The sequence below is a fragment of the Gopherus evgoodei genome, chromosome 19 (assembly GCF_007399415.2).
Source record: "Gopherus evgoodei ecotype Sinaloan lineage chromosome 19, rGopEvg1_v1.p, whole genome shotgun sequence".
Lineage (NCBI taxonomy): Eukaryota > Metazoa > Chordata > Testudines > Testudinidae > Gopherus > Gopherus evgoodei.
This window is the reverse complement of record NC_044340.1, coordinates 16382511-16395165: the sequence shown is the minus strand read 5'-3', so window position 1 is coordinate 16395165 and position 12655 is coordinate 16382511. Positions and strand designations below refer to the sequence as shown.

At 44.1% G+C, this 12655-nt stretch overlaps 1 protein-coding gene across 11 annotated transcripts in view; it reads right to left on the bottom strand.

Annotated features, from left to right (window-relative positions):
- SIK2 (salt inducible kinase 2) overlaps positions 1-12537 on the bottom strand; it is a 112179-nt gene extending 99642 nt beyond the window's left edge. For 5 of the 11 annotated variants that reach the window (XM_030538234.1, XM_030538249.1, XM_030538235.1 and 2 more), the window contains exon 1: positions 8109-8264. In XM_030538234.1, coding sequence (XP_030394094.1) covers positions 8109-8258 — 150 coding nt within the window. In that variant the 5' untranslated portion in view covers positions 8259-8264. Of the gene's footprint in view, positions 1-1134; positions 1188-4195; positions 4312-8108; positions 8265-11869 lie in introns of those variants that run through there. The other 6 variants (XM_030538237.1, XM_030538239.1, XM_030538238.1 and 3 more) reach the window with 6 other exon arrangements.
- Between the last annotated feature and the right edge of the window lie 118 nt (positions 12538-12655).

Sequence of the window (12655 nt, the reverse complement as noted above, 5' to 3'; positions counted from 1 at the left end):
AGCTTTATCCACACAGGAATTCCTGAGCACTTTCCATTTCCTCTGTTCTTTCCTTTCGTTGTTCTCGCCCATTTACTTTTGCCTTACACTTGAACCACTGCACACTTTTACCTCATTCTCTTCCTCTATCCCTTTATGAGGCTCCCTTTATAATAACTAAAATAACTTTCTCTTGTTGCTTGCCTGCATCTTCTGTGTGAAAAGACTAATGCAGAGAGGCTGGCAGGACCGAAGTTGTGTAGGGATTCAAAGAGGAGAGCGCTTATGTCTGATATGAAAGGTGAGGGAAGGCCAGTAAAGGGTGCTCTAGTGGAGCACAGTCAGAGTGATGGAGCACACTAAGCTCAGGTCTACACTAGCCGGGAGGGTCGATCTAAGATACACAATTTCAGCTACATGAATAGCATAGCTGAAGTCAGCATATCTTAGGTCGACTTGCCTGGCCATGAGGACAGTGGCGAGCTGATCGCTGCCGCTCCACCGACTTCGCTTCCACTTCTCCTGAGCTGGAGTTCCGGAGTGGACGGAGACCGCAATCAGGGATCAATCTTATTGCGTCTACACTAGATGTGATAAATTGACTCCCGATAGATCGATCACTACCTGCCGTTCCAGCAGGTAGTGAAGACCTGCCTTTAGTATCCGTGACAGCGTTCTGGACAACCTGAAATAAGGAAGCAGCAAAACTCTGCCTTCCTAGGCTCTTCCTTCATCTTTTTCAGTTCATCCCAAATGCGGTCACTCTTTAATATACACTTTTGTATTTTGGATTGCTATTCCTCCCCTCCCCCAGGAAAAAAAATCTAGTATTTATATGGCTTGCAATTACAAGTTCTTGCAGTGAAGCGTGTAAGTTCCTTGAATTGAAAAAGTGAACTTAAAGTATACAAGCTCTGCTGGTTTTTCCAATAGAGTTTGGCATTTCCACAATTTGCTCCTGTATTTGAATACAGACTCTCTACAGAGATTATAAAACACTAAAGGAACATAAATATTTCAATGAAGAATGTTTCTTCTTTCAAGCCTGTCTATAAAACTTTCCTATGTTGACAACTTTCTCCGCGTATGTTAGGCAGTTACCAGCTCACAATGTTAACAAAAGTGCATGCCCAAAACAAAGTTTTTAAAAGATACAATTCAGCTGAGTTGTCTTGCAAACCATAAAGGACCTAATTCCTTAGTCAGACCTAGTGAAAGAAAGAAAGAAAGAACAAATGAGTTGTGAGAGGGTAGAAAGGGTCTCCATTTACCTGTAATCTCACTAGTTAATCTATACCAGATGCTTCTGTTATTTCAAGAGTAAATGTATAATTATAGTTTTGCCATATTGCTGACTGAAGTTTTTTTAAAAAGTACTTAAAATTGAAAAGGCTTCTTTCACATTTACGTAGCAAATTCCCTTCTGGTATTTGAACCAACTAAAAAATAAAAATAATCTCTGATCTGGGACCAACCATGTGGAGTTTCATCCCCAATAGAGAATCTTCAGAAAACTGAGCATGTAAAAAGCGAGTTGTAGAATTGAATCCTGCTGTAACATTTATTATAGTTTAATGTTAAATTAATGTGCTCTCTTTGTGGCTTTCTGCCACTTCCTCCTTTTCCAAATGTTCCCCATTGAGAAGACATGCTACAGATGTTTAAAAATCTCCTAACAATACAATCTGTCTACATTTAGAAGATGGTGAGAAGACTGAAAATAATTCCTTCATTTGAAGGTCAGGAAGCCATACAGCTCCAAAAAATTCAGTCCTCAAGTCAAACGTTTCAGTGCAAATCCCAAGAAAATCTGTTCTAATGGCTTCCAAATAACATTAGTCTTCTCATACTAAAAATCAGTCTCAGAGTCTAAAGAAAAATGCATTGGCATTAGAGACCAGTATGCCACACAATCTCATCAAAGAGAGTCTATTGTACTAGAGTTCTACATTTCCCACACTATCAAATAGCTGTTTATTGCAAAAATTCTATCACTATAACTTAACATTATTGCTCTAATAACTCTGCACTTACAGCTATGTAACTTGCAAATACTTGTGTCACATTTAGTTTTCATGTAGTGTATTCAGGTACAGTAGTGTGTCAAAGAACCTGACAAGCCAACACTTCCTGTGAAGTCTGACAAGGTGTTTATAAAAGTCTTATCGCATTAAGAGCAAGAATGTTCTTTTAATGTCATCAAGCCTTGAACTTACATAAGTGAACTTGTTTTCATATCTCCATATGACACGATCCAAACAAGTTCCAAAAAAATCAGTTTTGGTCACTTAAAATGTAATACTTGGTAGCCTTACAACTTTCCTTGGTTAGATCTAAATTTACAAAGGCGTAACTTTGTGTTTAAAAATGCAATTATGCTCTTTACAATTAGACCAATCGGCAAGTTACTCAGCTGTATTAGGTGAACTCTGGTATAAAGCTGAATGGGCAGTCCGCAAAACAGACAGATGCCGAATTAGCATCCAAACCCTCCTCTGTCCAATGGTTTAGTTATTATTACTAACCAAAAAAAAAAAAAAAGAATGAACTTCACTTTTTAGTTTTCCTCTTACCACTGGTTGTCCCCAGGGGTTCCCTTCAAGGCCTCCTCTGCTCTAATGCTCTCTCTTTCCAGAGAATTCTTTAGTATTTTCCTTTTCATTCTAGATGGAGTTAAAAAGCTGCCCCCACAAAGTGAACTAAGCAAACTTCAGTGCTTTATACAGTGTTCTATCACCTGCGATGAGGGTAGGTCAACAGATGAACTCTGCCAACCTGTTAAAAATCCATAAACACATTCTTGATTCAGTCAAATCTTTAAAAAAATCAAGGTTTTCAGTAAACAGATCACTCAACATGACAGTTGCTACACTGCCTCTTGATCTAAACTGTAATTATACAAGTGTCAATTTTTTATTTAGCTACATGCTAGTTGGTTTTTTTGAATTTCTGAAATAATCCCATGTGTGGTGCTGACCACGAGTAGCTGACCACGAGTAGCTACGTATTGGAAACACAAAAAGCGTTTATATCAAATAATGTAGACCAATAAATATTAAAGGCTTTGTATTGCTAGTTCATCCAGACACTTTATCAAAACATTAATGATAATGAACTGAATAAAATGTAGTGTGTACTCTCTTGCTATAGCTAAGCGCGAACAGGTTTTCTGAAACAAAGATGCAGTAAGGGATGGTGCTAATTACAGAAATATTTTGTTGTCTATTCTCTAATACAGGTTGAAGTTTTATATCAGAAATGACATTGTAATATATGCGTCAATATTTTCTTAATCTGAAACAGAGTATTACAGACATCTGGCTTCTCTGTTTCAAATGTTTAAAGGTAGATTAGATACCTGAGCCTTTTTTAATACTGAATTTTTTTGCCCTTTGTTCGATCTGAAGGTTTAGAGAAAAATCACTAAGGAATACTATGCAATTACACATAAATGTGAAGTTGAACTTAGCACTGAGCTCTTTTTCACCAGCAATCTTAACAGTGTCTTGATTAAAACAAAACATGGGTCAAAACCTATTTAGTTCAAATTGGAGATGCTGCTTCTGGCTGCAGCAAAGTTTTTAATTTTACATTTTTGCACCAAAACTGTTGAACTACGAAATCTCTCTCAGTGAAACTGATTATACAGCTCAGGAGCAATCACTAACATTTTCCAGAAATGTCATAACATAGCACTAATCTTTCCAGTATACTGCATAAAAGTTTACCTGGTACATGACTGAATTCGCATTTCTCTAGCATGGTCAACCTCTATCTATGGCAACACATGCCACCACCCACAGCACACATCAAATTAAGGACAATTATGCAAGTCACATGATTCTAGCATACTCCTACAGTTAGGTTGCAAATCACTGTGTATTCTTCCCACTACGACACACAACTTTCATGATTAAGAGTAATAAATGCTTTAAATCAGCTTAAAGGTGACCTGAAAAGGGAGTAAAAAATGGTCTACACCTCCCTACCCCCACTGCTTTTAAGATGCATAAAAGCCTAAAACCCATTTGAAATCTTGCTTCAAAATATCAAGAATAGTCAGTCTTTCCTTCCTTGTTTTTTGCTAGAGGTCTAGAGAATTGGAGGGGTAGCCTTCTCTGCCTTCAGCTGAAAGGGCAAGGAACTGAAACTGCCAGGCATCTAAATGTAAACAGATATCAAATGAAAAAAAGTTAATCTGACTAATAATCCTTACCTTCAATTTTTCAAGATTAATTGAATTTTTATTTAGTTTTGATTCTACTGTTACAGTCCCCCAGTAAAAGACGACTTAAACTTCTAATGTAAGAGAAATGCTGAATATCTTCAGACCTATAAGAGACACAGCAAAAAAGGCACAAATCCAGATTTTCTCCTTTGCAGCTGCCATTTAGGTTACACAGGTCAACCTAAAATCTTAGGCCCTGCCTAGGTTAGAGATATTTGCACGAATGCAGTTACCCTGATACAAGCTCCCTACGTAGACTCACTTCAATAGTGTAAAACATGGCTTACTCTGGTCTGGAATACGTCCTGCTGGTGCAAGCCCCACAGAAACAGTCGAGTGCTTCTACATCATGGATTTGCTCCAAAGTAGCTAATCAATATTAGCTTCCCTTAAACCCGTTTGCGCTAAACCAATTGATGGGTCACAACAAGGGGGGGGGGGGGCTGTTGTTTTTTAAACCAGTGCACTTATGAGTATGTATCATGCATACACACACTTGATCAGCCGACTGTTCATCTAGTTCAACATTCTGCCTCCCAGAAAAGCCACTTTGGAGGAAAATACAACCATATGTAATGGACAATTAGGCAATAACATGCCTATAGGAGAAGGTTTTCCAAGTTCAAGCAGCTGGTGGCTGACATACATCCTGAACCATGTGGAGTGATTAGTAAAAAGTGTTTACGATAGTTCATGGAGCGATAGCTTATATCAATATGCAGATGACTAATCATTTGAGTTTTAGGTTTAATGCCCTATATCTTATAGGAAAGAGTGCCACAGGTTGGTTATGTATTTGAGTATTTCCTTTATCAGAAAGTTTATTACTTTTATAATTCCAGAGGGTGTCCCTCTTATATTAGGAGATAGTAAGCAGCAGATTCAGTATGATGTTCTCTACCATTCATATTTATACCTCATGTCACTACTTATCTCCTAAAACTAAGCAGTCCTAATCTTTCTGAGCTTCCCTTATGACTCTTCTAATGCTTCTAATTATTTTTGTTGCCATCTCCTATTTTTCCTACATCTTCCTAAACATAACTTCTTCTCCTGTGTCCATATTCATGAACAAACTGAATTCTCTGATCATAGGATATTTCTGTGATACAACAAACATGTGCTGTGTGCAAGAACCTATCAAAAATGCAGCTGCCTCCTCTGAAGCATCTAGTACTGACTGATCTTAAAAGCAGGTTACAGAACTACACCAACCATGGGTGAGAATACATTGCAGTTCTTACATTTATATTAACTTTCACATTTCTTCACTTCAGTGCTCAAATGCAACTTTAATGTTGCAGTTACAGGATTTCACACTCACCTTCTGGGCTATATTTTCTTCTTATGCACACATTCTGTTTCAGTTTGATTTCCCCTTCAAATATATTAGATTAATTTCATGACAAGGAACTTTAAGGTCTGCATCATTTCAATACAATTCCACTATGTAACTAAGCAGAGCTGGTGGAACTCACACTGGTCTGAGTTTGAACCATTTACAGTAATAGTACTTGGTCAGAACTTCTCTTTACCATTACTGAAAGTTAATAGGGTCCCTCTCCCTTGCAACTCAGCTAGCTGCTGCTACTGCCTGACCCAACAATGAAGTTCTACCTATGTTTATAAATTTCTTGTTGAGGAAATAACTGATCATGCAAAACAAACAAACAAACAAAAGTGCACAACAAGGTTTAACCATAATACTTTGGAAAGGGAAACCCTGCTAGAAAACTTACGGGAAAAATATGATATAGGTTTCCTTTTAGCTTAATTTTAAAATAAACCATGTGAAACAACTGTCAGTCATAGTAAGTTCACTCTGCCATTCACATTCCTGGAATTATTTCCATCTTGGCAGTAGTAATTCACAATGTGAATAAAAAACAACTTCCAGACTGAGCACAGCATACATGACCCTAACCAAGAAGAAAGCCTATTCAATCAAATAGAAACTTATTTATATTGACATTTAGTAAAGTTTTTAGAACGTACTTCTATTAATTTCAGCCACTTTTGAAGCTGACAACTTGTACAAAATACAATATTGCCAAGCTGTTTAAACTCAAAGTGTAGATTATTTTAAATTTTCACAAAACTCAGATCTAACTTTTACATTACAATAAAAAGTTTAGATTGCCACTGCAATGCCATTGAGACATGGTGCCTGAAGACCAGTAAGCAAACAGCTTTACCTACTGCCTGGTGAGTGAAACATTAACACTATAATTGAACACTACTTAAAATTCTAATTTCCAAACTTGGGTATTTAGTAGTAGCAAGGAAAGGGTTTAAAATTATTTGAGTAAGTTCCTTAATATGCAATTTGAGAAGTGAGGCCATAACTTGATCAAATTTCCTTTAATACTTTGGATTTTCATAGAGTCACAGAAATGTAGGGAAGGAAGAGACCTCAAGAGGTCAGTAACATTGTACACACAACTTTGAAGAGTGACCACTACTATGTGAGCTGCAACAACATTCAATGTAAAATTGTAGCTAAAGTTAACAATTACAGTTTTGCCTCCTGCCTATTGATACTTGTATCACTTAAGATCACTATAACTGAAACATTACAGTTTTCCATTTCTTTACTTTGTGCTTTTGACATCATTTTGTTCAATCAGTTTCCTTGTCCGTATGGATCATTCACATAGCACCACAGAAAAAGGGTTTTTTTAAAATAGGAAATATGATATCATCATAAAAATTGGCAAGAAACTGAAATCCAGTTATAGTAACTGAAAGTACTTATGTCTTAAAAGTTAAGCCATGATGTCCACAAGTGCTGCTTCCAAATATTTCATATTTTAAAAATATGTTTAATTACATTTTGACTCAAGTCGACTATAGCTGTTTAATTACAGATGATGCATAACATAATTATGGTTTTCTGAGACTGGTATTTAATTGATAACTTGGGTAACTTGCATTTCTGAAAAGATGATTGTTTTTAATTTAGTACCCAGACAAGCTGATTCAAGGGAATGGGATAGGAGGAAATCATTCTTCTTCAAACTGAAGTACTAAAGCTGGCCCCACATCTGGAGATACTAAATAGATGGCAAACCTAACAGCAGAACGCAGAACAATGTAACCTTTAGGAGTCAAACCTGCCGTGCTTACTTTGTGCCCGGGCTTGCTAGGGCAGAGTCCTAGCACCTCTAGGGTTGGCAGTTCACAGCCCAGGCAACTCAGGGCTTACTTACCCCATCAGTTATGAAAGTTTAAAAAATGGCCTGAGCCAGGGCACCTAAGGGTTGGCGCCCCAGCCCCTCGCTCATTACGAATTAAGCACTGCCAACCTGTTCTGTGCTCGGCAATGACCAAGTTACCAGCTGCCTGCTGGCCGATCCTCATGAAGGGGCTATCCTAACAGCGGCTTCACGGCTAGTGTCGGGACTGATCTCAGCGCTGCTGCACACGGATCTCTGCGGCCCAAACACACCGTCACCAGCACAAGTTGGCCCGGTTAAAACGTGGCCTCATCCACACCTTGTCGTGCGGGCAAGGGCATGGGCAAGGCGTGTCCCCCGCCCCGCCCCGCGAGGCTCCCCTCCGGCTTGGCCCCGGGGCGGGCTGGCCGGCCGGCTCCTTCCCCACAGCGCTCCGCTGCTCTGCAGAGCCCCCCGCCGCCGCAGCAGGGCCCGGGGCCCGGCTCCATCCCCGGCGGCGCTGCAGGGACAAAGGCGGCTGCGGGCCGGGCCCGTGCGAACGGGGGCACACCGAGACCCCCCCCACCGGCGCGCCGGGTGCGCCCCATGCGGCGCAGAGCTCCCGGGGGTCGGAACCAGCCGCCCGCGGGGCCCCCTGGGGCCGGTAGTGGTGGCGGCGGAGGGGAAGGGTCCGGCCCCCGGGGGGCAAGGCAGGCCCGGTTCCCCCCCCGGCCCGGCCGCCTCACCTCGCTGCGCGTGATCCGGTGCCGCCCCAGCTTCACCACGGCGAAGTTGCCCTTGCCCAGCGTGCCCTCGATGTCGTAGAACCCGACGCGGACGGGCCCGGGCCCGCGGGGCAGCAGCGGGGGGAGCCGCCGGGGCTCCGCCATGACCATGCTGGGCTCGGGGGGCGGCAGCGGCGGCTCGCTCCGTCTGTGGCCGCGCGGCGCCCTGCAGCCGCGCCGCCCCGCCCCCCGCGCGTCACCGCCCGCGTCAGCGGAGGAGGAGTCTCGCCATGGCAACCGTAGCCACCGGGTGAGCAACGGCCACCTGGGGCTGTTCCCTGCGGGGCGCCTCCTCCCCCCGCCCCCCGGCAGCGCGGCCCCCTCACAGCCTCCCCGGCACAGCGCCTGCTCCCCGCCGGCCTGGTGGTCGGAGAGCGCGGGCGGGCGTTGAGGGAGCGCTGCGGGCACGGCCCCCCCCCCAGCCTGAGTCTCCCTCAGCCCCCCGTCCCCGAGTCCTGCTTCACCCTGACTGTGCCTGGCCTGTCGCCACCCCCACTGCTGCTGTGCCCCCCACTGCACAGCACGGCCCTGGGGTCCCAGTGCCCCCCCCCGCCACTGCACAGCACGGCCCTGGGTTCCCAGTGCTCCCCCCCCCCCGCCACTTCACAGCACGGCCCTGGGTTCCCAGTGCTCCCTCCCCCGCCACTGCACAGCACGGCCCTGGGTTCCCAGTGCTCCCTCCCCCGCCACTGCACAGCACGGCCCTGGGTTCCCAGCGCCTCCCCTGTCACTGCACAGCACGGCCCTGGATTCCCAGCGCCTCCCCTGTCACTGCACAGCACGGCCCTGGATTCCCAGCGCCTCCCCTGTCACTGCACAGCACGGCCCTGGATTCCCAGCAACCCCCTCTCTCTCTCTCTCTCTCTCTCTCTCACTCACTCACACACTGCACCGCATGCTTCTGGGGCCCTACTGCCCCACACACACTGCACAGCACCCTCTAGGCTCCCCGTACCCCCCCCCACACACTGCACAGCACTGCCTTAGGTTCCCAGCAATCCCGCCACACACTGCACAGCATGCTTCTGGGCCCTTAGTACCTCACCCCACTGCACAGCACTCTCCTGGGCTCCCAAGCCCAGCTGGCCCCAGCCCCCTTAAGTTTCCCTCCATGGCTATTGCCCATCTCTGCCCACGGAAGGCCACACCCACTCCTGTCCCTGCCCTGGTCCCCGTACCCCCTTTCTCCGGGCCACAGAACAAGCTGGGCACCCAGTCCTGCCCTGCTGCTTGGACCAAGCAGTCAAGGGTTCCCTCCCTCCACCACACTACAGGGCCTGTAAACACCTTAGCTAGTGCTCAAAGCCACCCAGAATTCCCCCTGGAGGGGGTCCCCTCACTCCAGACAGATGGGGCCAGGAGCTCTGAAGGCTGATACAGGCGCTAGCAGTAGCAGGGATGTCCACCTCCTCTGCCAGGTGCCTCACCCTGCAGACACGCTCTCTTAATTATTTGTATTGGGATATCACTCATGGGCTCTACTGCACTAGGCACTGTACAAACCTGTAACAGATGACATCCCTGACAGCGAATTACCGATACTCAAGTTTCACTCAGATTTTCATTTTTAATAATAAATCCACCTAAGTTGTTTTACCCCTTATGCTTCAATTTTTTTAAACCTCTGTTCATTTCAAATGCATGCTCTTCTATCCCTCTCCCTCTCCTCAAACTTTGCCCACTATCTAACCTTTCACTTTGCCCTTTCCCAGTTCACTCACTCCCTACCTAGCTAGCTTCAATCTCTCTTTGCCTGACCTGTCACTCCCCTCTCACAATCAACTCCACCACCTCTTTCTGGACAGCCAATCCCTTTCTGAAAACAGTAGGAGTCTAGAACACCTGATGGCAGAGAGGCTCCTTGGCCTCTGAAAGTATATGCTGCTACTACTTCTAGTTAACAGGAGGTTTGGCCTTCTACAGTTTGCCACTGAGGGGACCATTGCTGGGGTTCTCGCCCCCACTAAGCACATTAGGAGGCGAGCAATTTAAGGCCTGACACAATGCCTGACCCTAAAAGAGGATTGCATGTATTGTCTACTTAAATTAGTCAGAGTTCCACCCTCTGAGATAGCTAATGTATACAACAGCATGCTAATAATAGTTCTGCTTGGGTATAATATGCTGTTACACAGACCTTTTACTCTTTGAGTTTAGCTTTTCATTATCTTTTTTGCACTACGATGACACTTGAATTAATCTATTCAATTAATGTTGTTATGCTGCCAAAACCCAGTAAATTAGAGATTAAAATAATCTAACTGGAGGCTCATGTGAAATATTGCCTAATAGTTGCTCTAAATCAGGGAATTTGCATTGGTATATTTTATATATTTTTGATAGCAAAAGAATCGATCTGCCTTCTTCCTACTTCTATCAATGCTAACCCTTACTGTATCTCTCTGAAACAAATTATTCAGCAAGTTAAACTTTATGTTTACAACAGAAAGCCTCATTTGCACAGCCCTTCTTGTACAGCACAGGATAACGTCAATTTTGGTTCAAATGTACAGGCTAAAATAAAACTTCAAAATAACATTCATGGAAAAAAGGCAACCAAGAGAACAGCCTTTCTGCAGATGGTTTTGCTACCCATGATTCACTTCTTGTTGGGCTTCAAACAAGGTGATCCAAATACTTTACACAAACACTTTTTCAGCGACCTGTGCAATCTCAAACAAAATGCTTAGGAACTATTGAAAGACAATTTCAGCAACTGTCCAAAAGTTTCAAATGTGGAGCACATGTGCCCTCTAGTGGACTATTGTCCTATGTATATTATAACTAAGGGCTACCAAATTCAAGGTCAATTTTGGTCAATTTCATGATTTCAGCTATTTAAACCTGAAATGTCAAGGTGTTGTAATTGTAGGGCTCTGACCCAAAAAGGACTTAGGGGTGGGGGGGCATCACAAGGTTATTGCAGAGGGGATTGTGATACTGTTACCCTTACTTCTGCACCGCTGTTGGCGGCGGCGCTGCCTTCAGAGGTGGGCAGCTGGACAACAGTGGCTGCACGCTGAGTGTCCAGCTCTGAAGATAGAGCCACCGCCAGCAGCAGCTCAGAGGTAAGGATGGTACAGTATGGTATTGCCACCATTATGTCTGCTCTGTTGCCTGCAGAGCTGGGCCCTCATGCAGCAGCTGCCCCTCTTTAGCCACCCAGCTTTGAAGGCAGCAGCACAGAAGTAAGGGTGGCATGGTATGGTATTGCCACCCTTACTTCTGTGCTGCTGCAGGCGGGGCACTGCCTTTAGAGCTGGGCGCCCAACCAACAGCCACCATTCTCTGGCTGCTCAGCTCTGAAGTCAGTGCAGAAGTAAAGGTCACAATACTGCAACCTTCCTAAAATAACTTTGTGACCCCCTGCAACTCCCTTTTGGGTCAGGACCCCCAATTTGAGAAACACTGGTTTCCCTGTGATCTCTGTATAGTATAGGGTGAAAACACACAAAAGACCAGATTTCACAGTCCATATTGTGTTTTTCTTGACCATGAATTTGGTAGGACACTAATTATAACACATAGGGTGATTCATTAAATTTAAAGTGTCAAAGGAGATCTGACAGTTGTCTGTGCAAAAAGATAAAATTAGGTGCAGAAGTCTGTCCAAAGAGATAATGCACTTGTTAGGCTCAATAGTCCACTAATCCCCCACTCTCCATTTAATAGCTATTAACAGATTCAAGCAAGAAGACAATGAAGAAACTAAAAGCACCTACCTGTGAAGATAAAGTCAGAAGACAGGCACCTCTCCTGTGCTTTGCAGAGCTGGTTGAATCCCTATCTGAGGCAGGGCAGAGCAAGATTGTTTAGTGACTGTCCAAACAGACTGCATCCTGTAAAAGGTGAAAGCTCCATTGCTGTGGTCTTAGCAGGGTAACATTAGAACTGTTCTATCCCCATATTTCAGGGCTTGATACTGGTGCCCCAATGAACTCTTTACCTTCATTACTGAACTCCTCTCCTAGAAATCAGATTATGGATGTTTCAAGGACTGATAGGCCGTCTGGGATAGGCTCCCCTAACTGATCATCATACCAGAGCATTCACTTACTAGGTCACATGTGAGTGTTTCTGGGAAAGCTCTGTTGAGTACAGTAGTGCACTATATAGTCACAGCCGTGCCCTACAGAGAAAAGTTAGTTCATTGCCACCAGTTTTCGTTGTGGACTTCCTCCAGTAGAAGCAATGCAGAACCATTTGGGAATTCTAAGGTCCACTCTCGCAGACTGAAGAAAACAAGTTATTTGTGGTCTCAAATCTGCCAAAAATTGCAATAGTTTATGGTACATTGAGTCCCAGTGGTGAAATAACAACAAGCTGAAATATTAATATTTAAAGTGGAGGATTAGATAGGGACCTGCAGTTCCTTTGTTCTAATCCTAATTCACCCAGTGAGTTGTATAGCCCTAGATTTTTTCCCCCCCTAATATTCAGCCTTATCAAAGCAATGTACTAGGCTCTGGAACAGTCTCTTCCCAAAAGCAATGGAAGTGCAATTTCAT